This window comes from Rhamphochromis sp. 'chilingali' (genome assembly GCF_963969265.1).
Source record: "Rhamphochromis sp. 'chilingali' genome assembly, chromosome: 5".
Lineage (NCBI taxonomy): Eukaryota > Metazoa > Chordata > Actinopteri > Cichliformes > Cichlidae > Rhamphochromis > Rhamphochromis sp. 'chilingali'.
The window spans coordinates 27,942,177-27,969,300 of NC_137932.1; the positions used below are offsets into that span (position 1 = coordinate 27,942,177).

The 27,124-nt window shown below is 45.7% G+C and overlaps 1 protein-coding gene across 3 annotated transcripts in view; it reads right to left on the reverse strand.

Annotated features, from left to right (window-relative positions):
• The window catches only part of LOC308397277 (kinesin-like protein KIF26A), a 61,290-nt gene extending 36,045 nt beyond the window's left edge, over positions 1-25,245 (reverse strand). For 2 of the 3 annotated variants that reach the window (XM_080883109.1, XM_080883108.1), the window contains exons 1-3: positions 19,145-25,245; positions 15,051-15,488; positions 7,053-7,183 (exon numbers count right to left, since the gene is read on the reverse strand). In XM_080883109.1, the coding sequence (XP_080739235.1) occupies positions 7,053-7,183; positions 15,051-15,488; positions 19,145-19,171 (596 nt within the window). In that variant the 5' untranslated portion in view covers positions 19,172-25,245. Of the gene's footprint in view, positions 1-1,239; positions 1,384-7,052; positions 7,184-15,050; positions 15,489-19,144 lie in introns of those variants that run through there. The other variant, XM_080883110.1, reaches the window with a different exon arrangement.
• Between the last annotated feature and the right edge of the window lie 1,879 nt (positions 25,246-27,124).

A 27,124-nucleotide genomic window follows, 5' to 3' on the forward strand; every position in this document is an offset into this window, starting at 1 on the left:
CCTCCTTTCGACCCTTCTCTATGGGAAAGGAGTGCTCCCCTCAGCCTCCTGGTAGATCATAGATGTACATGCGGTAAGAGTTTGACAATCCTCAGTAATCGTGGTCACAAAGTCATGTGTCTGCCCAGCGGGATGACAGCAACTCCACACCAGCATTTTATGGCAGAGGGGTAAAAAACCCTCCATAATGTAGCCCAACGGTGGTGACACACCGTTCCGGTCCAAAGCTGGTTGGCTGTTTCCTGAGCAGGAAAGTACACAGAGTTCACTGTCAGAAGTGAACAAATCAGAGCTGAGGAAAGCAGCATGAGGAGCTCGGGTTCATTCAGCGCTGTCTGCAGGAGCTCAGCTGCTCTGAAATTATATTTATCATAACTCCCCTTCAGGTCATCTCAGGCCAGACAAACCTGCCAAAATGTGCCTGACAGCAGTTTTACTGTAGTTCCTACCTGCTGCTGCTCTCTGGGGACACGTTTGAATGCATGCCCAGGAAAACAAGCAACATGTGAGTGGAGAGATGATTATTGATCAGAGGAGGAGCTGGAGAGAGCTGTGTTATTGCTGCAGAGAGCGAGGAGAGGTATCAGAGCCACAGATCCATTTCCAGATCAATTCTCTGAAGCAGACGCCAATCGATAGGAGCAGCCCAAGGCCATCTGTCACAGTTAACCTGCAGGCAGGTAATGATCAGCTGTGGTCTTAGGTTCACTCACTGAACGATTAGACACAATTAAAAGAACCACGTCTGTGAGAGCGTGGAGCTAAAAGCTCAGAGGCTCCACCGCTCACCCTTCATATTTACAGTTTTTTTTTTTATCATTGACTGTTTGGTTTCATCTTCTCTGTCTGTCTCCAGGTGTGCATGTTAGATTGACATCACCTTCTGACCAATCACAATAACACAAAGTGGCTCTGTTTAGACCTGAAAGACCATGAATCACCCCCGACTGCTAATCAGTAACATCCAATCAAAACCCTAAAACTGAAGCTCCACATTCCTGTACACTCTACTACTACAGTAACCTAGTGGCAGCCATATTTTTGGTCACATGATGTCATTAAAATGCCTCAAAAGGCTCAAACACGTTCTAGACCTCCAGTTCAGGTGAAGCTAGCAGCTGCAGCCTGTGTCCACCTGTCAGTCACAGAGGCCACGCCCCTAATAATGCAAACTTTGGGCTTTATTCTAACATAAACAGGTGTCTTATGGTTTTATTATCGTTGTGATCCTGGTACCACCTTCGGTCTGACACATGGTTTGAACACGAGGACGTCCTTCTCAATGTTCTTTGTTCCAGAATCATCTGATGACTCTGTGATCAGACGTCCTCTGAGGCAGATGTTTGTCAGACCCAGGGCCCTGCTGTCAGTGTGTGGGTGCAAGCTCCTTCGGTCCAGCTTCTCCTCAGAGTGCTGCTCCAAACATCATCTCAGCCCTTGTTATCCTGGACAGCCGTCAGCAGCTCCACCTCTGCACCACCAGCTTTTATCTTCCTGCCATACGCCCTGCACTCCAGGCCGCTGAAGTCCGACTGTCTGACAGTGAGAGATAAACTCTGAAGGAATGATGTGACTTTGCTTCATGAGCTCAATCGCTTTGGCCCTTTGCCCAAACTCCCCAGTGGCTTTTTTTGAATTCAGTATGAATCATCAAATATTTGTGTCACGCAGTTATAAATAATACAACTCATAATTCATACCACTTCTCACTATGGCAAGACATAAACCTTGCTTAAACCCAGAGAGGTGCAGCAGTGGCTCATTTGGAAGACGCTCCAGAGAAAACTGAGGTTTCTGTCTTTTATCTGCTGCAGGAACAGGGACAACAGTGGGCAGAGCTTTTGTGATCAACCGTCACAGAATCACAAACAGTCGTGACAGCGATGACTTTAACGGGAATGAAATTGGCACAATCAGGATGGACTGCGGACAGTCTCGTGCACTCCATGTGAACCGCTGAACCACTGTTTGTTTCACACAGTTCACATGTGATGGGACACATGTTGAACCTGCAAAATGTCAGGATGTTCATAAAGTTTATTGACAGTAGAATGCAGAAAATAGGATCTTTAATCAAATATGAACTCGTTTTCAATCTGAGGGCAGTGTCATTGTCTTCAACATCAGTCTGTGAGATGAGAGCAGCTGCTGCACTGTGAAACATTTAAAACATGTCAAACGGTTTCTCAATTTAGACATTTGACATGTTTTATAAGCTCTGTTGATAATAAATTATGAAATCTGGAAATCATCACCTTCTGTTTCTTTCAGTTTCACATTCATGATTACATGAGGTTACACAAGGGTAATTCTTCGGCATGAGACAGGAAACTGTGAGGCGGTCTGGACAGGAAGTCCTGGGGTGGGCAGCAGCAGGTACCAACCCTCCGTCACACTCATGTCTGCAGCACGATCGGCTCAGCGAGGCCTTCAGGACTCAGCTCTCTCTGGATGTGGGTCACATTACTCCTCAGCTTTCCACTCTATCAACACACTGCTCTCAAGGTTGAAGGTTTGATTCCCAGCTGAGCCCCAGGGGTGACTCTCTGCTCTGTGTAACCTCCTTACATCACTTCCTCTATCACTCTGTATTCCATGCGTACAGGGATCAGGGACACAGGTCATTTTAAAGTCTCACGTCTGCAGAAAGCTCAGCCTGCCTTAGTTACTGAGTAAAGAGTGTCCTCCTCACAAACATGCTGAGCTATGAAATAAAAGCCTGAGACGATCCATATATCAAAGGCTGATCCGTGTCTCAAAGTGTCTGAGGACTGTGTTACTGCTGATGCCCTCCAACAGGACACGATAACAGAATCTAACCTAAGTGGAAGATGTTTACTTCAATGACTGCAGGAATTCTGGCTGTACTTGCGACTCTTCAGGTCTGGAGTCCCACAGGTGTTAAAGGCAGGTCTGCACACTAGCAAAGAGGACCTGGACAGGTCACCGTCGTCGAGGTGGAGAGAAGTTTAAACTGTCCAGCGTGCAGCGTCAGGTGACCTGTCGCTGGTTAAACCACAAGCTCTACCTATCTGCACTCTGACTCACGAATGTCTTCACGAGGCTCTCCCTGCACAGAGAGCAGCAGAAGTTTGTGCTCCATGTTCACTGACTTTCTCAAAGTCAGCAGCAGCTGTGATTGGGTTTCACTGACACTGGAGCCAGTTAACCAGCAGTCCTTCTCTGGGCAGACTCTGCTGCAGCGCTGCGGCTCTGTTGGGTCTGAGCGGTTTGGGAGAGGCTCTATTCTGGACAGGAAGTCGATAAAAAAAAGCTTGGGCCGTGAGCCAGAAATCCACTTTGGGGAACTTGACTCTAATAGTGGGAGTGGGTCTAATCCTCACTTTATTTTGGGGTTTCACTGTGAGTCTAAGCGGCAGGAGGTGTGGCTCTGCTCTGTGCTCCAGGCTCAACGCCGGTCCGAACCTTCGGCCCCGTGTCCACAGTGTCTCCATCACCTCCGACAACACCTCCTCACAGCACAGCAGCATCAGGTGGCCCTGACCGCTGTAAAGATGCTGCATCGGGCTGAGCTAAGCCTACAGCTGTGACTGAGCAGCAGCAGTGAGCAAACAGCGAGTGGGGAGAGCAGCCGGAGGCTCAGGTGTCGTACCTGCAGACGGCGTGGAGTCGACAGTTGGAGGGGATCCCTGCATTAACATAGCTACGTTTTTGATTGGATGTATGTAATAAACACAAACACAAATAAAACACTCTGACAGTGTTTTGTTCGCGCCCTGAACAGCCGGCTAGAAAACATTTCAGATCATTTGTGTGTCCGAACAGGAGGACACACCGCCTCCATTCCCTCTGTGACCCTCAACATCCAGAATGGGTCAGAATACCAGATTTGAGCAGACAGACGGAGTCAAAGCCCCCCTGATGCCGAACACCACCTCTGACAGCTTGGACAGGAGGAAAAGCTGCCAATTAGATTCTGCAAGGAGAGAATCTGAATCTGGAGCACTTTCATTGATCCCTGAGGGAGACGTTCCTACAGCAGCAGGATCTCCGTGTGAATCCACACATGAGGTTCTGCTGTATGAGCTTCCCTCACAGGACAAACACAACTGAAGCCCAGAGAGCTTCATAAGATTCACAGTTTTCCCTGCCGATAAGGACCTCCCTCATAAAGCAGTGTTTTGGTTTGTTCACAGTGACCCAGGTTTTCTGTGAATTAACAGAAGCATGAGCGTGTTTTATCGTTACAGTCTGAGCTACATTGGCTGTAATGTTTATTTCGTACAGTTTACATACAGAGAGTCGTGATGACTCACTGAGCCAGGGGCGGATCTAGAAGGGTGGCATGGGGTGGCAAGTGCCACCCTAAAATGATCCCTTGCCACCCCAAGTGCCACCCCAGTTTTGCATATGACGGTGTTGTTTATTAAAATAAGATAGCATTAACAATTTTTATCGTAGTTACAGTCAACAGTGAATATAAATGCTAAAACTGAATATATTGGATAGTGTTCCCCCCTTGCACCATTAACAAATAGTTCAGCCCATAGCAGAACTGTCTTTTTTCTTGTTTTCAGTAGCAATTCATGCTTATGATTGTGCCAGAGCACATTTTGAACAACACCATGGGAATTTCGGATTTTACTCAGGTGGTTGGATGCTACACTCTGGAAATGGAAGGAAGGTGAGTGTTATTAACCCTCTGTGGTCCACGCTGCACCTCCAAATCATATGACTATTTTAAGCTGACATAGCAACAAGCTGCGGCCAAGCTGAGTCAGCCCACATTGAAAGTTAGGACTTCAAAGTTTTTACATTTTAATTACGGGCCAGTAAATCCTGTCATGGTCCTGGGTCGGTGACACAGCGCTTTTAGTTTATTATCATTTTCTAGTTTATTATGATGATGATGATGATTATTATTATTGTTTGAGTTCTATGTGTTATATTCGGTTTGCCTTTGAGTCTGCGTCTGTGTCTCTGTCTGTCTATGGTGTCAACCCGTCTGTGAAGCAGTCTGTTTAGTTCTGTGTCTTGTTTGGTTCCCCGTGTTTGAGTTTCCTAGTTTATTGTGAAGGTCTCTGTCTGATGTGAGTGTGATCAGTTTACGTTTCCCCTGTCCTGTCAGCTCCGATTCCTCCCAGCTGTGTTGCCTTCCTGTCTCTCATCCCCTGATTACTGGTGTGTGTATTTAAGCCCTGTGTGTTCTCCTGCCTGTTGCCGGTTCGTCTGTGTTACTCGGTGTCCTGCTCGTCGTCTGCCTCTCTGCCTCTCATCCCCTCATCCCCTCATCCCCTTGTCGTATGCTCCCAGGTCTGTTATTTTAGTTCTCCCAGTTTAGATGTTTTCAGTTATTTGTCATGCCCCCACTGCTTGTTTGCCACCACACCTTGTAAATAAACTTCACTAGCGTTTTCATCCACTGCTTGCATCTTGGGTCCTCCTTCCTCCACACCACACGGCTCGCCTTCCCAGCCGTGACAAATCCAGAGTTATGATAATATATATAAGCCATGCTTTATTCTAAATACTGTCATCACGTATTTGTGTGTGTGTGTTTTAAGCATTTTCTAAGGACAGCGCAAAAACAGTAAAGAAAGGAAAAAAAGCCACCACTTTCCTATCGGTGGAAAAATGTACCATGTCGACCAATTAAAAAAAAAGTCAACATGTGGGATTTAGTTGTTTAGGAAGAGGGGAGAGTTTTGGGAATGACGGTAACGGCAGCGAGACAGAGCGAATGAGTGAGAGAGAGAGAGAGAGAGAGTTTTTAGATGTGGGAGATTTGTGACGTTTAGTGTGGAGTGTTTACTTAGTGTGTTGTGTTGTCTTGTGTAGCTGTTCTGTTGTGTAGTCGTTTTATTTTGTGTGTCACTGAGGGCACTAATGAATGTCACTAAGGCACATTTGCAATGTAAACACTGTCACTAAGTAGAAAACCAGCGGAGTGGTACACATCCTGTTGTCAGGCCTGCAGGTTTATCCCTGTGCTGTTTTTTTTTTACTGGCACACATCATTTGCGGGGCATCTTATTGCAACACCTGATTGTTCTCTCATTTTAGTTTTAGTAATATTTTTAAATGGTTGTACAAAATGAAAAAAACAGCATGTGCATTGGCTGCATTTTTAGATAAATAGTTGTATATGTTTAGAAAATGTACAATTTATATTTTCATTTCAAGTTATAAAAATTTACTCAACATGTCTGTGGTTTTCTTTTTTACAGTAAAAAATACTACTAGGATTTAAGTTCTTTGTGTGATTTCAGATCAGTAATAGTACTATTAATAGTAATAGTAGTACTAATGCAGCATGTCAGTGAAAAAACAACTAAATTCAGTTGAGCTGAAAAGAATGATACCAAAAAGGCAAGGGGGAAAAAAAAAGAAACAATTTGAGGGTGAAATACAAACGTAAACTCAAAAGGAGTCAAAAATGGCCGATTGTATTTCAGACGTCAGTGGGTGAATCCAACAAATCATGAAGAATTAGGTTTAAATTTTTGTTCATGAAAGTGCAGATTTCTGACATTTTGTGTAATTTAAGCTGTAACAATATGATTGTTTTCTAACAAAAAACAATGTGAAACTCAAGTTAGGCTTGTGTTTGTAAATGAACCGCCCCATGTTGTGTAGCTTTCTGGATTTTATACTTGTTGGGCTACATATTTATTTATTATACAGGCTATACAGTACATAACATCAAAACTCACATGGTTTATGTAACTAAAGTGTGTAATTATGTGGGCTACAGACAAAAATTAAGTTATAGACTATATTTATATGAAAAACATGTATACTTACTGCATTTGAATCATTTTAACCATATGTAACCACCTGCATATGCGTTTGGGGGGGGGGCTTTGATTTTGCCACCCCATTTGATTTCTTTGCCACCCTCATGCCAGCCTAAGAAAATTTCTCTAGATCCGCCCCTGCACTGAGCTCACAGACTTCATCCAGTCAGACCACAGGAGTCGCCCCTTGCTGGCCAGAATGCAGGTCTAAAGCACGTTAGTATTGGTTAGTCACACTGATCTATGTGCAGCATGTGCTGCTTTGCGTCTCTCTGTCGTGTTGCGTTCACTGACCTGATCAAGAAGGCGGCAGCGGCAGACGGTGGTTGGCTGGTTTGGGTGCTGACGCTGTGGGCTGCTGGTTTAACGGGAACGTTCTGGGCTGTACCCGTCACAGTCAGATGACCTCCATCTGCAGTCAGACCCTGACAGATGAGACAAATATCAGGTCTTAAGCCAAAACATGAAATCCAGCATCAGTCTCCTTTTGATGTTTGTTCTGTTCTTAAATCGTTTATTTTTTAATAAAACTCATCACATTTTTCATAATTTACATAATTAATAAAAGCAGACAGTCTCCTTCAGACTGACACCACCTCACAGAGGATCCCGATGCCATCAGACGCCGTCAATGCTGCACCTTTAGAGAAACATCTGTACTCAGACTTTGATATTTATGTTTAAATATATTTTTGTAGCAGTATAATATTTATAGTAAATAATGCCGATATCCCAGTATTATTTTTATTCAGAGGTCAGACTTCCCCCAACGCTCTTTATTTATCAGAAATTGCAGATGAGCGCCGTTAGCTCCTGGCTTCATCAGCAGCAGGAGGAGGCAGCTCTGGATGAGGAGATCATTAGTTAATTACCTCAGGTCGTTAGCCTGATCGTTGCCATCCAGACTTCCTGTTCTGCTCAAACATGGCTGCTTCAACCACTGAAGGCTTTTTCCGGTTTACCGTGGCTAATGGCTAGTCCTACTGGGCTAATGACCGGTCAGCTGGTCTGCTGCTATAATTACATTTCATCATACAGAGCAGCTTGTTTTGTCCTTTTGTGCTTTCATTCCAGGATAATGGAGCCACAGATGAGTGTGATCTCAGAAACGTCCAGCTATTTGCAGCTGCAGTAGCACAGCTCCTGTCTCTGGCCTCAGATCCGTGGCCTAGTTATGGTGAATTACCGCAGTTACAGGAAGTGGCACACTGGGGCAGATCCACTCTTCAGCTGTGTGACCGCAACACGCTCGGCTGGCTAACAGGATTACACAGAGAGCCGGCAACGGGATAAGCCAGCGCCAAAACGCCATCCTGAGTGAGACCAATCAAACACGAGGGCCACAGAGCACGCTGCGATTACCGCCTCACGGCTGTGCAGTGATGGTTTCCATCCAAGTTTGGAAGAGGAACAGACACGGCGAAGGTTTAAAACATCAGAGCAAAGAAAACATGCTCTGTGACCTTTCACCTTCTGCTTATGTCATCACTGTCATCATGTCACACCTGTGTGAAGGTTTAATGAATGAATTATTGTAACTGTGCTGAACTTGACCTTTGACCTGTGGGATATGACTGGCTCTGAGGCATGTTGTGTGGTCAGGTGTGTATGTGGCTGAGCAGGATAAATCCATAAAATCATGTGACACTCGTTTTCATCATCTTCACCTCAGCTCTGACTCTGTTTCTCTTTCTCTGCGTCACCAAGTCAATGTTCACCCTTTCACAATAAAAGCCATGTCTATTAAATAACACCTACTGAAAAGCAGCCACTGAAATGCAGTGTCAAGGACATGACATCATCACAACCTCTCCTCACACTGTGATCGGCGGCCATGTTTACTCCTGCCCAGGCGTAAGTCTGAATGCCAATCATGGAGCTGAGATAATCCTGAATATGATTGTCTGAGTTATTATACAAGAATCCATGAAACAAACGATCCAGGTCTGAGGAGGTGCATTGTGTCAACAGTGGGACTGTGAGGACGTATCCCCATGGATGATGACGACCTCTGCGAATCGTGAATCTCAGAACGATCATATCACTGCTGTAGGAGAAGGAGTAAAACGGAGCTGGTGGAGGATCAGAGGCTGCCACGATTAAACTCAGCATGCTGATGGCAAATAATGAGGCACATGATGAAGACCTGGCTTCCTACAGCGCTTTGAGAGTTTTTAGTCCCGCTGCCGTCATCACGCTGTCACAACTGCTCCATCAAACACCTGAGACTAACTTTGTCTTTTTCCAAAGGTTGCTGCTGAAGGTTGGGAACACCGGAGAAACTGGAAATTTCAGTCTGTTATAACTGCAGCTGACACACACACACACACACACACACACAAAGAGTTGTAGCCTGACTTTACAGCTGCATTAGAATCATGTGCAGTGTTGGAGTCAAATTGTTAAATGTCGTCATTGTGTTACTTAAATTTGTAAGTCTTAGTTCAAACTTATGAAACGCCAGGACTGCCATAATGAATTAATTAAATACACCATTAAATAATTAATTAAATGTGGCAATAATTAATTAAAGTGGGAAATAATTAATTAATTAAATATTTTTGATGCATTGAATTAATTAATTATTGCAACATTTAATTATTTATTTAACATTTTAATTCATTATTGCCACATTTAAATAATTATTTAATGGTGTATTTAATTAATTCATTTTGGCACAGTTGACTCCTTCAGGTCTCACCATGAAATAATTTTATCTGTCAACCTCATCCATCCAACCCAGGAGGCGGGGTTAACGCTGATCGAGTCAGAACCATTGCTTTGGCCTTGTGGCCATTGTTTTTAGCACACAACAACCGACATGTTAAAACTAACAGAACTGAACTTTGAAAAACCTTGTTTGTGTGTCATCAAATACCGTTTTAATATTTTTTAGCCGAGAATGTAGTGGTTTAATCTTCAGATGTGTGGTTGGTTTGTCAAGATAGAGCCTCTTTGCAAAAGCCCTTTGATGATTTCGGAGATGTCTGCCCAGCCCAGTCTCATGGCAAAGGGTGGGATAGACCCGCTTGCCTCGCAAGCAATTGAGCTGTTATTACCGCCAACAAAATGCAGGTCCTGGTACACAGCTGCCATAACCCCCGCAGTACACTGACTTCATTTACTGAGGTTATATTTATTGGGTTTTTATTTCCTGATGTTCGTATGTGTCATACCTGTTTCAATTCTACATTAAAAACATGTTTAAGGAGGAGAGAGAGCAAATAAATCCGATTAACATCTGATGTTTGGGTTTTTGTTCAATAATGAGCATGACCTGCATATAAACGCATAAAAGAAATAACGTTGGTGTTTCCGTCATGTAGTAACTGCTAGGTTTAACTGTACAAAGGTTGTTCGACACTATGAAACACATACAGACTCCATGATGTTCAGCTAATATTTTTATTGTGAATATTAATCATGAGGGTAAACGGCCCTGTACACCACGGAGCGAGGTCAGCATGTCCACGATATCTTCAGCTTGTGGTGGACCACAGGTGTGTTCCTGTGTTTTGTGGCGCGATATGCGCAGTTGATGTTGGACATGAATAAAGAAGGAGTAAGAACTGGGAGTTCTGTGTCATTGATGCTTACCTCCACATTGGTGACCCCTGATTCGGGCTAATGTAGTGACCTCCGGGGATGCAGCCATGGAGCGCCTTGGCATTGTAGAGCGTTCGAACAGTGCATGGGCCTCTCCGCTTCACATGGTGCCCAAATCGGACGGTCAGTGGCGACCATGCGGAGATTTCCGCCGTTTAAATAATGCCACGGAGAATGACCGTTACCCCATCCCCCACATTCAGGATTTTTCTGCCCATCTCGCCGGAACATTGATTTTTTCTAAAATTGACTTGGTGCGGGGGTATCACCAAGTTCCTGTGCGCGCCGAAGACGTTCCTAAACCTGCTGTCATTACCCCCTTCGGCTTGTTCGAGTTTTTGCGCATGCCGTTTGGCCTGAAAGGTGCTGCCCAGACCTTTCAGCGGCTGATGGACTCCGTTTTGCGTGGACTGCCGTTCGGTTTTTTTTTTTTATCTGGATGATATATTGGTGGCCAGCTGCTCAGCGAGCCAGCACGAGTCCCATCTGCGCCAGGTTTTCCAGCGTTTGGCAGCGCACGGCAACCCAACTGCCAGTTTGGGTTGCCTGTTCTGGATTTCATCGGGCACCGCATTTCCGCTGAAGGTGTGCTTCCGTTGCCCAACAGAGTCCAGGCCGTTTCGACTTTTCCGCGTCCCACGTCGGTTAAAGCGTTGCAGGAGTTCTTGGGGATGATAAATTTTTACAACCGCTTTCTCCCCAGAGCTGCCCACCTGCTACAGCCACTCTATGCTGCCTTAAAAGGTAAAACAGCCAAAGATCCGGTTGACTGGCTGCCGGAACGCATCCAGGTGTTGTCTGCGCTGGCTGACGCCACCCTGCTGGCCCACCAGCTTCCGTCGGCGGAGATCGCGTTGACCACCGACGCGTCCGACGTGGCAGTGGGTGGGGTGTTGGAACAGCGGGTTTCAGGTCTCTGGCAACCGCTCGCCTTTTTCAGTCGTACGCTCCGGGATGCTGAACGCAAGTACAGTGTTTTTGACAGGGAGTTGCTGGCCCTGCACCTCGCGACACGACATTTTTGTTTTTTCCTCGAGGGTCGCAACTTTACTGCGTACGTTGACCACAAACCTTTGACGTTTGCGATGTCCAAGGTCTCTGACCCATGGAGCGCACGCCAGCAGCGCCAGTTGGTGGCCATTTCAGAGTTTACCACAGACATTCAGCATGTGGCTGGTAAGTCCAATCACGTCGCTGATTGTCTCTCACGTGTGTTGGTTTCTCCGGTGTATGTCGGCGTCGACTACGCTGCCATGGCCGCTGAGCAACGTGCTGACCCAGACGTCCTTGCCCTTCAGTCAACAAAAACGGGCCTCGTGCTGGAGTACACCCCGGTGTGGGACGCGGTCCGCACCTTCTTTGCGACGTTTCCACCGGCCGCCCCCGCCCGGTGGTTCCCCTTTTGTGGCGTCGTCGTGTTTTTGACTCGGTGCATGCCCTCTCTCATCCCGGCGTCCGGGCCTCGGTCAAGCTGGTCAGTGCCAGGTTTGTTTGGCCGGGCCTTTGCAAGACGGTGAAAGAATGGGCGGCGGTTTGTATCCCATGCCAACGCTCGAAAATCCACCGGCACACACAGTCACCCCTCGAACCTTTCCGTGTCCCGGGTAGGCGTTTCGATCACGTTCATGTGGGCCTGGTTGGTCCCTTGCCGCAGTCACAGGGTTTCACGCACCTTTTGACTGTGGTGGACCGCACGACCAGGTGGCAGGAGGCGGTACCCTTGGCGTCCACGACAGCGGTGACGGTGGCCAGGGCTTTTTTGTCAACGTGGGTTTTGCGTTTCGGTCCCCCTGCTAACATTACCTCGGACAGGGGCCCCCAGTTTGTTTCTGAGCTTTGGTCTGCTATGGCTGACGGCCTGGGGGTCAAGGTCCACCGCATCACAGCATACCACCCGCAAGCTAACGGGATGTGCAAACGGTTTCACCGGTCACTTAAGGCCGCGCTCCGGGCTTCCTTAACAAGTGGCGACTGGGTCGACCGTCTTCCATGGGTTTTGCTGGGATTGCGTAGCGCGGTTAAAGAAGACCTCGGGGTTTTCCCGGCTGAACTGGTCCTCGGCCAGCCTCTCCGGGTCCCTGGGGAATTCTTACCTGAGAGCCCTCCCCCATGTTTCGATACCTCTTTGTTGCCTTTTCGCCCCCCCAAGAGACTCATTTCCTGTTCCTGGTCCTGTGCACCACTGCCTGCCTGACACTTTTGTTCCGAGTTCGTTGGACTCTGCTCCTTTCGTTTTCGTCAGGCACGATGCCCATAGGACTCCGCTGCGTCCACCATATGACGGGCCATACAGAGTTCTTAAACCAAGCAACAAACATTTCATTTTGGACTTTGGCGGTAGGCAGGAGGTTGTCTCTGTTGACAGACTTAAGCCTGCACATGTTATGCAAGAGGATCAGGTGGTCCCGGCCCAGACCCCTCGCCGCGGCCGCCCACCTGTCACCGGGCTGATGGATTCTGTTTTTTCCCCCAGGAGCGACCCAAAATCAACGGAGTCCGACTCGTCTGCAGCTTTTTCTGACCGCCAGTGCCAGCCTCGCTCCCGGACTGGGTTGCCCTCTGTCAGTTCCCCACCCCCCGGTTCAGCCGTTCCGGCCGTTTGCTTAAGCCCCGGGTCCTGGACTAGTTCTGCTGGGTGTTCGGGGGGCATGTGTGGTGGACCACTAGAGGGCTCCACTCACACCCAGTGTATAGGAAGTGTGTTCCTGTGTTTTGTGGCGCGATATGCGCAGTTGATGTTGGACACGAATAAAGAAGGAGTGAGAACTGAGAGCTCTGTGTCGTTGATGCTTACCTCCACAAGCTCTCTGAGTTAACCCAGCGTTTCCCAGCTGACTAATCTAACGGTCATCTACGAATAATTCACGGGTCATATCAATATGATTTAACAGAAAATCATCCTTATTACTGCCCACTATTCCAGAGACGTGAAAATCTACAGCATAAAGAACAAAAAAATATAGCAGTCTAACGCAACACTGTAACAGAGATGAGCGCGTCAGTTTGTCACAGATCAAAGTGAAATGAAAGTGATTGGTTGAACAGGTGTTCGTGATCTGTGTTTTCTGCATTTTCATCAGCGTAAGAGACTCAGCAGCAGATTAGAATAACATTTGTACATTTAACAAATCACCAAATTAATACACAGAAGAAACTATCAAACCTGTTCTGACAATTTGAGTTTGTATTCCCTCAGCTGCAGACTCGCTGCTGTTTAAATGTTTGAGAGAGAAGATTAGATATAAAAAAAAAACGTCAAACATAGACTCAGTCTGAGTTCACATTTGATATTAGGCTAGGACGTAAAGTGGCTGTGCCCTGTTTTAAGATCATATATGTAAAATTGTTGTCTGACCTCCGTCGATCCAGCCGCTCAGAGTCCGTGGTTACCATGGTTACTGCATAAGTAGCTGTAATTTAAACAGCTGGCATTTTAAAACTTTACACCACCACCATTACTGCCTGTGATTTGAAATGCATTCTGGGATACCTGGTTTCCCCAAGTCCATCGATTATCTAGGATCGACCTGTCTTGACTTACTTTGCACAGCAACCAATCAAATGTTAGAGAAGCTGCAGTGGCAACCCCGCCCACTTAGTTTGATGGGTGAGGCTGACAGATAAAATTATTTCAAAGTGAGACATGAATGGGACAATAGTGCCATAATGAATTAAATAAATAAATCGGTAAATAATTAATTAAAACTGTCAATAATTATTTAAATGTGTTATTAATTAATTAAAACAGTCAATAATTAATTAAAGGTGTCATAAATATTTATTAAATTAATTATTTCTCATTTTAATTAATTATTTAATGGTCTATTTAATTAATTCATTATGTCAGTCCTGGCGTTCCCTACAAACTATAGGATCAATGACATTCTTTTGTTTCTATTGACATGCCCAGCCTGTTGAACGGTGGGGGAGGCTATAGTGTTTTATTATGAGACATCCTATGTGAGGGTTCTGTTTTCTTGTTTAGTAAGCTTCCTGCTTTTATGACCCTTTTGTGGGCAGGAGGTCACACAAACGCACCCCCAAACACAAACACACACACTCACATGCATACACACACACACATTCTCGCACATGCATATACACACACACATACACACATGTGCTTACACGTGCACACACATACACACATAGTACCTTATCTTTTAGAACCATAAGGGGGGTATTAGGGTGGTGCTTGTGTGTACTGTAACTGTTTGTGTGTAACAGAATAAAAGGCGGCAGGGGAAGCTGGTTCTTTGGACTCGTTTGACACCAAGGGCAGAGGACCGAGGGCAGAGGACTGCTGCCGTCTGGCTCCCTTTGCTAGCAAGTGAAATTGATCGATCGCTGATTGTCTTGCTTCCTTGCTTCGTTAATAGGAATAAGTTTCTAAACCAGCGGGGCCTGTGGAAGCGCAGACCCAACATGCAGAAAAAAATGTGAGGCTGAAGCTTCTGGTTTCTGAGTACAGGTGTGCACGTGTGTACAGGTGTGCACAGGTGTGTGTGTTTACAGTTGTGCACAAGTGAGTACAGGTGGAGCCATAACTGGTGTGAGATAACTGAACAGTTCATATGGAGACCAGCAGAGAGCGCACGTTTGGAGAAAATACAATCCTGACCCAGGTGACCCCTGACCCTTGACATCTGTGGTTCTCCTGAACAACTAGCTAAATAGGGTGCTTACCGCACTGTTTCGAAGCTCAGGTGTGCAGCAGGAGACCCTCCACACCCCCTCCAGGTTCTGAGCTGGGTTCAGGGGAAGGGGCGTTACTGTGGCGAGCCCTTTAGCTCCGCCCCCACCGAGGTAGGTGCTCTGCACTATGCTCGATCTCCATGGGGCTCCTCCCTCCTGCTGCTGCTCCTCGTGCTTCCACCTCTGCTGCTTCACTGGGAGCTCGTTGCAGACCCAGCTGCTCTCTGAGATTGGGGCAGCGCTGGGAGTGGCAGGGCGTGGTGCCATCTCCCCGCTGATGCCCAGAGCCCGCTGCAGAGCGAGTTGCCTCAGTTGCTGGAAGGAGGCACCGCATACATCACAGTGGGCTTCGATAGAAGTATGGCGAACACGGCGAGGCAACTGGAGACGCTGGAGCTTATTAAAGAGGAAGGAGGCATAGGCCAGATCCTGGAAGAGGTGAAGAGAGAGAGGACAGTCATGTGGAAGGTTGGACAAAATAACAGGAACACCAAAATCCAGTTACTGACACAGCTGAGGACCATGAAGAATTAAAGCTGGCAGAAATAATCTCAAAATAAGTTAGCTCACTGCTGGTACAGCTGGACGACAACATGAATCAACAACCAAAAACTGTCAGAGCAGCAAGCTTGGAAAACCACACACACACACACACACACACACACACACACACACATCTGGTATTCATATCTTGTGGGGACATCTAATTGACATTTTGCTTTTCCCTAACCGCTTACCCTAAACCAGTCTTTCTCAAAGAGTGGTACGGCACACAGGCTGTCTCTGGTGCTATGCGGAAAATCTCAATTTTCTTTAAAGATTAAATAATATACTATTGTGGAGGTATGCAAAGACGACACGAGAGTTCCTGAGGCTTTTCCGGGAGGCAGAGTCAACCAGAAAATGTGTCACTGAGCGTCAGTCCTCTATAAAGAGTAGCCCTTCCTTATCGCCAGCGGTCGTGGCCGCTACGGAGCGCTGGTGGGAGAATTGGTAGGGCTGCGGGAGATGCCGCCAGTGAATCGGAACCCTTGATGCCAAAGCTCCTGGTAGCCAGGAGAATGCGATCCGCTTCTTCTGCAAGTGAGTGGTAATCCTTCGCGACCAGCAGCAGGTAGTTGGGGAGGCACCTATCGTAGGAAGACATGAGTGAAGAGGAATCCGCCGTCATCCGTTCCTAACAAGGACAGCGTGCCCTCCATAAGCTTGAGTGCAGTACCATCACCCAGGCCCGAGAGAGAGAGGAGTTTCTCAGCCACTCTGCATCAGAGAGGGAGTAGCGCCAAAGCAGCAGTGCCTTGAGAGCGGTGTATTTCCCTTGGGTGGGGGGATCCCGGAGGAGGGTCATCACACGGCGGGTGGACAGCTGATCCAGCAAGGCCACCACATGATGGTATTTTGTGTCGTCGGCTGAAATGCCACGAAGAGCAAACTGAGTTTCAAAGTGCACGAACCATGAAGTAGGGTCGTGATGCCAAAAATCCGGCATCTTATCCGCCACAGCAAAAATTAAAATGTATCATACAGTGGGGCAAAAAAGTATTTAGTCAGCCACCGATTGTGCAAGTTCCCCCACTTAAAATGATGACAGAGGTCAGTAATTTGCACCAGAGGTACACTTCAACTGTGAGAGACAGAATGTGAAAAAAAAATCCATGAATCCACATGGTAGGATTTGTAAAGAATTTATTCGTAAATTAGGGTGGAAAATAAGTATTTGGTCACCTCAAACAAGGAAAATCTCTGGCTCTCACAGACCTGTAACGTCTTCTGTAAGAAGCTTTTCTGTCCCCCACTCGTTACCTGTATGAATGGCACCTGTTTGAACTCATCATCTGTATAAAAGACACCTGTCCACAGCCTCAAACAGTCAGACTCCAAACTCCGCCATGGCCAAGACCAAAGAGCTTTCGAAGGACACCAGGAAAAGTATTGTAGACCTGCACCAGACTGGGAAGAGTGAATCTACAATAGGCAAGCAGCTTGGTGTGAAAAAATCAACTGTGGGAGCAATCATCAGAAAATGGAAGACATACAAGACCACTGATAATCTCCCTCGATCTGGGGCTCCACGCAAGATCTCATCCCGTGGGGTCAAAATGATCATGAGAACGGTGAGCAAAGATCCCAGAACCACACGGGGGGACCTGGTGAATGACCTGCAGAGAGCTGGGACCAAAGTAACAAAGGTCACCATCAGTAACACACTACAACGGCAGGGAATCAAATCCCGCAGTGCCAGACGTGTTCCGCTGCTGAAGCCAGTGCATGTCCAGGCCCGTCTGAAGTTTGCCAGAGAGCACATGGAGTATACAGCAGAGGATTGGGAGAATGTCATGTGGTCAGATGAAACCAAAGTAGAACTCTTTGGTATAAACTCAACTCGTCGTGTTTGGAGGAAGAAGAATACTGAGTTGCATCCCAAGAACACCATACCTACTGTGAAGCATGGGGGTGGAAACATCATGCTATGGGGCTGTTTTTCTGCCAAGGGGACAGGACGACTGATCCGTGTTAAGGACAGAATGAATGGGGCCATGTATCGTGAGATTTTGAGCCAAAACCTCCTTCCATCAGTGAGAACTTTGAAGATGAAACGAGGCTGGGTCTTCCAACATGACAATGATCCAAAACACACCGCCCGGGCAACAAAGGAGTGGCTCCGTAAGAAGCATTTGAAAGTCCTGGAGTGGCCTAGCCAGCCTCCAGACCTCAACCCCATAGAAAATCTGTGGCGGGAGTTGAAAGTCTGTGTTGCTCGGCGACAGCCCCAAAACATCACTGCTCTCGAGAAGATCTGCATGGAGGAATGGGCCAAAATACCAGCTACTGTGTGTGCAAACCTGGTAAAGACCTATAGTAAACGTTTGACCTCTGTTATTGCCAACAAAGGTTATGTTACAAAGTATTGAGTTGTATTTTTGTTATTGACCAAATACTTATTTTCCACCCTGATTTACGAATAAATTCTTTACAAATCCTACCATGTGGATTCATGGATTTTTTTTTCACATTCTGTCTCTCACAGTTGAAGTGTACCTCTGGTGCAAATTACTGACCTCTGTCATCATTTTAAGTGGGGGAACTTGCACAATCGGTGGCTGACTAAATACTTTTTTGCCCCACTGTAAATGAAGACAGAAAACTAAACAGCAGTGGTGTCTGTAGGGTTACCGATGTTGGGCTAGCTGGTATATAATGATGTGCTGTGTGGTGGCTAGTGACACAGCTATGTTAGCATAATATAAACACAGTGAAGCTGGAGGATGAACGCTAACTTTTTTTCCACTCAGTGAGGGTTCCCGATGGTTATGAACAAATGTCAGGAGAACAACTGCAATATAATGTACTGCAATATAATAATACTGCTGAGCTGTAGTTACATCGTAAGGTTTTAAAAACTGAGCTTGAAAATGAATAGTGATGATAAAAACTGAAAGAGGCCGTCGGTGATCACTGACTGTTTTAGGGGCTTGTTCAGATTAAATAGCAGTAAAACATGTTAAAAACACAACATCCTTGTTTGGGCCCGCAACTAGGTTTCATCAGGTCATCACTCCAAGATCCCACCTGTTGCAAATGTTTTAATGCAGTACAGTTGTTATTATTATCACATGTCACATCCTGTTTATGACAGTTAAAATAAATAACATTCATATAAGAAATAAAATTGTCTCGTGTAAACTGTATGTGGTGTTAAATAGGCCTATTCTACTGTACTTTAATGTCGGTCATAAGGGTCGTACTTCAAGAGCCATATATTTTAAGAGGTTGTACTCATTGTGAAAAGTTTGAGAACCACTGTTCTAAACCTAACCATAATCTAACTGTAACCCTGACACTAAAACCAGAAGTCTCAAAAGAGTCTCAAAAATGTCTTCAAACTTGTAGGGACGGGGATTTAGGTCCCCATAAGTGTGTAGTATAGTAAACTTCCAATTTTTGGTCCCCACGAAGATACGAATACATGCTCATATGCACATACATGCACACTCTCACACACACAGACAAACACACACTCACTCACACACACACATACACAGCTGTCAACCTCAGATTTACAGTTGGCTGTGTCAGGGTATTACCTCCTGTTGACTCGAGTCACTGATCATCAATGGAGGTTGGCGCCCTGCATGATTGGAATAACTTCACATGACCAATCAGACAGCTGCAGCCCAACAGCCCGAGCTGAAGAGCTTCACCCTAAAATCAAACGTGCACGTTTCCTCGGCCCTGCAGCCGTTTGTCCTGCTGGCTGCTGCGGCAAGCTCCATGTAGGAGTTGAACTGTGTTCATGTTCACGTGAAGAAATTTCTCACTTTGGCCCAAATAAAGAGCCTCTCTCTGGAGTCACTTTCAGAAACCAGCTGCTCCGACACAAACAAATCTCTCTGACAGTCTCTCTGACCTCTGACCTCTCCCATCTGCTGCTGCAGAGCAGCTGGCAGGATTTCAGTTAAAAAAAACCTCATCAACAAGAACCACTTCTGAACTTTTACAGCCTAATACGAGCCATGAGAGAGAGGAAGTAACAGAGGAGGCTGACAGATGGAGAGAGCCAGATGAGGTAAAATGGGGAAAAAATATGAAATTAATATTTATCATCAAAAAGCAACTTCCTAAAATGATTTAAAAGATCATCCAGTCAGAAGCTTTCACGTAATGTGACCATGTCCAGGAGATGCACAGCTCAAGCTGAACAAGATCATTGCAAACAGACACCGAGCAGAACCTCATGAACCCACCTGACTGAAACACGCACAGCAGGAGCTGTAGGTGGAGCTTCAATCATGACATCATCACTGAACTCATCTGGAGCTCAAACTCTTTGTAACGTCAAACTATCAAACCTTTTCTACCTGCTGACACCTTACCGCTCAAGCCGACACACTTGCAAACAGACTGAATGACCGATCCCAGTTCCCTGATCAAGCTGACCCTGGTTCCCTGGACCAGCTGACCCCGGTTCCCTGGATAGTCCAGGTTGTGCAGTCTGATCCCGAAGCTACTTCCACGCTGAGTGTAGTCTCAGTTTGAGAGCAGCCGGCGCCTCTCTTTAAATCACTTTTTATGCACACACATGACAGAGAGCTGTTCCATGAGCTGGGACCCTGCATCTGCAGCAGGCCCTGTGCTGATGTCACTTCCTTTTCTCACTGTGGTCAGTCACAGCTGTGGCTGCATGCTCACAAAGGATATCAACGTTTTAAATATGATGCATGAAATCCCTTCAAGAGTAATACCTGCTCTGAAGCAGAGGTGGAGGTGTTGGAAGTGGTGTTGGAGGTGGAGGTGTTGAAGGTGTTGGAGGTGAGAAGATGTGCTGAGGTGAGCTCACTCAAAGTGTTTCAGGGTGTTATATTATTGACCACCAGGACCGCTGTGTAGCTCCTCAGGAGGGCCCTTTACTATCCGAGCATGCTCCTCACACTCACTTTAATCACATGATTCATAGTTAGGGATGGGTACCGGTGTCCGGTGCCATGATGGCACCGGTTCTGACATAAACGGTAGTAACCAGACCGAAAAGCAGCGCACATTTCGGTGCTTTATTTCGGTGCTTTTTTTTTCCTGAGCTGTGATACACTTCTAGCCAATCATTTTACGTTTCCGAGGATAGTAGGCGGGTCCAGGTACGTACGTTCTGTTAGAGCAGAGCTACAGATTAAAATGCCCAAGGCGAAGCGGTCAAAAGTCTGGCTGTACTTCACAGCAAAATATGCAAACTCAGCAGCCTGCAACAAGTGCTTTAAGCTGATACTGTGATACTGTCAAAGGCGGTAACACCTCAAATCCGATGAAACACCTGGCGATGCATAGCGTTTTTTTAAAAAGCCGAGAAATGCGCCGTATTTGGTAGCTTGCTGCGAGACCTCACACCGAGCACATCTACTGCGGGTGGGTTGCCTGTTATCGGACCCGGAGTTAGCAACATCCCCCAAAAACACGAAGAGGAGAGTCCTGGCCCCTAGCCCTGCCAGTGTAGTGATGTAGTGATGACGGATGATGATGGCAGCAGCAGCCGTTCTTCTCTGCGTGAGTAGCTTAATGTTGTTCGGGTGCAATTTACATTGAGTAGGCTAACCACGTTATTACATTAATGCATGTAAGGTGAACTAGCAAACATCATCATAGCTACATGCAGCTGTCTTCTTGTTTGATGGCAGATACTCCCTTCACCCTGGCCAAAAAGGCTAAAATGACCAAAGAAAAAGAGGGAAACAGCTAAACATGAGAGGTTTTTGGACAAAGTTTGTGTTTTTTCCATTGTTTAAGCACTGCTTCCAGCCAAGAGTGATACCATATATGCCCCACAGCTGCAGAAAAGGCTAACATTGTTATCTTTTTACAAAAAACCAGCTGAACATGAGAGGTTTTTGGACCAATTTTGTGTTCTCCATTCTTTAAGCACTGGTTTGAGCACCGTTTGAGCACCGGCACCGTTTCAAAAGTACCGATTTGGCACCGGTATCGGATAAAACCTAAACGATACCCATCCCTATTCATAGTTGTTATTAATCTCTGGTTCAACAAACTCTAAGTTTTCCAGATGCGCTGCCTTTGGCAAGTATTATGAGTATCACTTCCCAGACCGCCTTCGAAACAAGGACATCCGACGGAGATGCGACAACCAACCGCCAATCGAGGGGCAAATTCAAGAAGAAGAATCTCTGGTTCTCTTCCACAGCATGTCTTTTATGCTGTCTTCCTTCTCTCACCCCAACCGGTCACAGCAGATAGCTGCCCCTCCCTGAGTGATTTTGGTCTTACTGAGTGAAACATGAAGTCTGTATGTTCTGGATTATTCAGAGCATGCTCACTCTGGCTAACTACCTGTCAGTCACAAGTCATCAGCCAATGAGAGCGCTGGCTCACAACTGGATCCACCCCTCATGGATATTGCAACATCCACCTTTGATATACAGTCTGTGGTTTAAAGTTTATCTAAAGACAGAGTGAAGCTGCCCCTGACCTTCTCTAAATCTCTGCAGCGCTCTTCCCCAGCACAAGGCCACACTCCTGCTTCTCTGTGACAGAGTGAAAAAGTTTTAGACGGAACAGGTCACCTACTGATCGGAAGGTTGGTGGTTCGATCCCTGGCCCCTCCAGTCTGCATGTCAAGTATCCTTGGGCAAGATACTAAACCCCAAGTTGCTCTCCGATGCATCCATCGGAGTATGAATGTGTGTGTGAATGTTTTTTTGTTTTTTTTTTGTTTTTTTGGCCTGTCCCGTTTGGCTCTTTTGCCCTCAGAATTGTTGTCTAAAGGCAAAGAAAGATGCCCAACGGATTTACTTTACCAAACTGACCATCCCAGCCTTGCCGTAATGGTCCATTTGATTCACCTTTTATTGTTTATTTTATTTTCACTTACTGAATACGGGACAGACTTGACTGGGGGAAAGAAGGGGAGAAAGAAAGAGGGAAAGAGAAACAGCTGAGAAGAGGTACGGGGGAGAAGGGCAAAAGACAAAAACCAACAGAACGGGCAGAGAAAAAAAATGCATATATCAATCACCTGGGTCACCTGCTGAGAAAGAAAAAAGAAAGCAAGCAGAAGAGAACAAGAGTAATAGAATAAACAACATCACAATGATATATGGGAATATGACAGTAAATACTAAATATTAAACATTATTGTGCAGCATGTGTGTGTGAATGTTGTTAGAAAAGCACTCAGTTTAGAGTCAGTGCTTAGGGGAAGAGTACTTTGAGTATTCCGGGAGAGTAGAAAAGCGCTATATAAGAATCAGTTCATTTACCATTTACCATGAAGCTCATGTCAGAGCTGGTTCTGCCACACCTACATAGAGCATCAATCAGTGCTCTAATTCTCCCGCGAGGCCGTGAGAGAGTTTTCAGAGCTAATGGCTCTTTTGAGCGTGTTTAAAGGCAGGAGCTGAACTCGCCTCCCTCGCTGCTAATTAACTCATTAATCATCAGTGTGGCGGCAGAGGAGTGCTTCCTCGCCGAGATTCACGGGGACCCTGCAGGCGCGTGCTTCAAAACAGTCCTGGCTGTAGCTGTCGGAGATTGGTGAAGCAACCTGCAGCAATGCTGCAGCATCAACAATGCTCTGCTTGTGTTGTTGTTGTTGTTGGTGGTGTTGGTGATGTGTACCGCTGGCAGCGGGAGAGCTGCAGCTGTTGAATGTACTGTTACAGCAAGTACAAGTGATTATTGTAATCACTTGTACTTGCCTGGGGCTCAGTCACTCTGGCACAGCTGAGTGACCCCTCATCTGGGGCTCTCCTCAGCTCTTTCTGGGATATTGATGCAGCTGGCCCTCCGTTGTTCTTCCTTGGTCTCTTGTGTTCTGAGGGCCTCTGGATGTCTGGAGTCTTGGGGCCCGTTCTTCGTACGTCGCTTACTACATCCAAGATCAAATGACACATCCAAGACCAAACCATCGCGCTAACCGTGAGCTCGCTAATCTGGTTCCCCGAACACACCTGCTGTTGACGATTAGTACAGCTGGACGCAGTAATGTGACATCACTGGGTGTCGTAAAAGGGGCTACGCATCGATAGTGGAAACATTGATCGGCAACCCTCTGATTGGTCGGCGAAAATGTCGACGGAGCGCGCTCGGCTCGGTATTTTTCGGCAGCAGAGCAAGAACTCTTGAGTGAGGGATTTCAGGAGTTTCAGAGTTTAATTAAAACGCAAGGGAACACTGCAAAGGCTGCAAAAGCAAGGAGAGAGGGCTGGCAGAAAGTTGCTGACAAATTAAACTCGTAAGTAATTTAATAATAACAATAATAATGGAGTGGATTTATATAGCGCTTTTCAAGGCACCCAAAGCGCTTTACAATGCCACTATTCAGTCACTCTCACATTCACACACTGGTGGAGGCAGCTACGGTTGTAGCCACAGCTGCCCTGGGGCAGACTGACAGAAGCCAGGCTGCCATATCGCGCCATCGGCCCCTCTGGCCAACACCAGTAGGCGGTAGGGTAGATTTATTATATTACACTATATTATCCAATATTATATTACATTATATTATAATATGTTATATTATATCCCCTTTCACATTAGAGCCACAACAGGACCCACTAGAACATGGGAACAAGTAAAAGTGAAATATAAGAATATTCTACAGCATGGTAATATTTATCACTTATATTGCTTTTCGTCTCTTGGAAAGAGACCCTGAAATAATCTGTTTGTTTGTTTATAACAGCAACCAAGAAAAGGGCAGAGCAAAAAAAAGACAGGTGGTGGTCCTGCACCCCCCTCGTCAACAAGTTGGTTAAGTAAATAATATCCTCACGGGAAAATCGATATCTCTCTATGAGCACACTGTCGCGCTGAGCTAAAGGATCCTGTCTGTCCCGCAATATACGCTGAATTCTGAAAACTCTCCTTATCAATCTTGCACCTTCCGCAATGGGTGGCTCGCGTATACGGACAGGACATGGCTGCGACAGGCTTCCCAAATCCACCTTCGCTTTTATAGCCGTGGTCTCTCATCTTGATTACACGAAGTAATTTGCAATTACTACTCTGAAATATGAATTACATCTGTAATAATCACATACATGTAATAGAATGTTAATAGTACATTTCCCTTTTTTAGGAAATGACCTGTATGTATCTGTGTGAAATCAATAAATGGATCAGGTGCTGCATTGTCTTTAGTTACATTGATGTTATTTATTTATGGTGAAACAGTGGTGGAATATCGCTGTTGCTTTCGTATAAATGAAGCGGACATACCTGCGTGGCCGCGATCTAATCCTGTTTACATAAAGTAAACCTGCTCCCGAGTAGGTTTACGCTTACGGCTCTGTTGCTATGACAGCAAGTCCCGGAGGAGCTTCGGGGAACCGAACGATCCAAGATCACGCGAAATCGTCAACAATCAAATCCAGCTAACTTACTTAGCGAGGTACGAAGAACGGGCCCCTGCTCTCCTCCATACCTGCTTCATGCCCTGGTGGACGGGGCTGTGGCTCCCGACACCCAGATCATTACATGAAGGAACCTTTTAAATACAAGCGTGCTCATGCTCACAGGTGTACACACGGGTGCTCACACATACAAACTACACCCTTTTTGGCTCCTACCTCAAAGCACACTGTGCGCTGTCGATCTTACGTGCTGCACAATAATGTTTACTATTTAGTATTTACCGTTATATTCCCATAGATCATCGTGATGTTGTTTATTATATTGCTCTCTTTTTCTTCTGCTTGTGTTCCTTTTTTCTTTCTCAACAGGTGATCCAGGTGATTGATATATGTATTTTTTGTCTGCTTATTTTGTTGTTTTTTGTTTTTTGCCCTTCATCACCGTCCCTCTTCTCCGCTGTTATTCTTTCCGTCTTTCTTTCTCACCTTTCTGTTCCCCAGTCAAGTCTGTCCTGTATTTAGCAAGTGAAAATAAAATAAACACCAAAAGGTGAATCAAATAGACCATTACGGCAAGGCTGGGATGGTCCATTTGGTAAAGTAAATCCGTTGGGCATCTTTCTTCGCCTTTAGACAATAATTCTGATGGCAAAAGAACCAAACGGGACAGGCAAAAAAAATTATTAAATAAATAAATAAATAAAAATAATATTTAAGCCACTTTATCACCAAAGTCACGTAACAACGCAATATCTAAGCACAAGAGGGGGGAGGGGGAGCAAAGTGTGCCTGCTCTGTGCTGACACAGCAGCGGTGAGTCTGGCGACCTGGCTGTTTCGTCTTTGCCGAAAGCACAACATTGCAAACAAGAGCGGAACTTAAAGTAAAGAATCGATCTCACCAGGCTAGTATCAATCCGATACTTATGCTGACTTGGTATTGGTATACAACTGATATTTGGATTGATCTGCCCACCACTAATCAGCAGTGCTAAAAACAGTTTGTCTTTATTACAGTCAGATTTTGCACTTGTCTGATTCATTAGAATTTCATTTTTATTTGTTACATTTTTATTTTGTTGCAAGTTAATGAAATTCAAATGCTTATCAACAAACATGAATTTGTCTGAATTTGTTTGAAAAAACACACACAGAGACACACACACATTGATCTGTTAATTAAGAGTAGCTGGCAAATTAATCAGAGACTGCGACACATGACTGAGTTCATCACCAAGAGAAATGAAAACGGACAGTGAGTGAAATAATATGGGGGCGTGGCCACACAGAGGGCGCCGTGGATCAGTGTTCACACAGAATGTTTTCAGGATTTAAGGATGAGCTGAAACGATCCTGAAACTGAAGCCAGAGAAGTTTCAGGAGCTAGAAACATGTAAACATAGAAACATGTGAAAATAGAAATGTAAACACAGTCTCCCAATGTCTCCCATTCCCTGATTGCTCCTGTGTGTATATAAACCCTGTGTTTTATTCTGCTTCTTACTGGTCATCTTGTGTTCCTCCCAGTATGTTTTCCTGTGAGTTATGGTTTCAGATTTGTTGGTTAGATTGTCCCCGTTTAGGTTTGTTCTTAGTTTCCGTCTGTCCCATCTCTGCTCTGTCTGTATTATCACCTCATGTAAATAAAGCCCACTCTTTGCATCATTAGTGCCTGCGATTGGGTCCTTTCCCCTTCAACCCTACACGACTGCCACCGCAGCTGTGACAGAAACATGTGACCATAGAAACACATTAAAATGGAAACGCGTGACCATAGAAACAAGTGAACACAGAAATATGTGAAAATAGGCACACGTGACCATAGAAACGTTGAAATAGAGCCACATGAACACAGAAACATGTAAAAATATAAACATGTGACCAAAGAAACGTGAATACGGGAACACAGAAACACGTGACCATAGAAACGTGAAAATAGAAACATAGGACCACAGAAACGGGAAACGGGAAAATAGAAACACGTCACTATAGAAGCAGAGTTTTATTCTCTCCCGCTCTGCTCTTCTCACCACAGGAAATAAAGTTGAGTAAAGCCTTTAACTCGTAAGACCTGATCTCTTTAATGGCATGCATTTTTAATTTCTCTTTGCTATTTGGGCTGATTGGGACCTGATTAATTTAAAAACAAAGAATTATCTTTTGGATGTAGGAGATGTTCCTTCCCTGCTAACCTCAACTAAACCTCTGA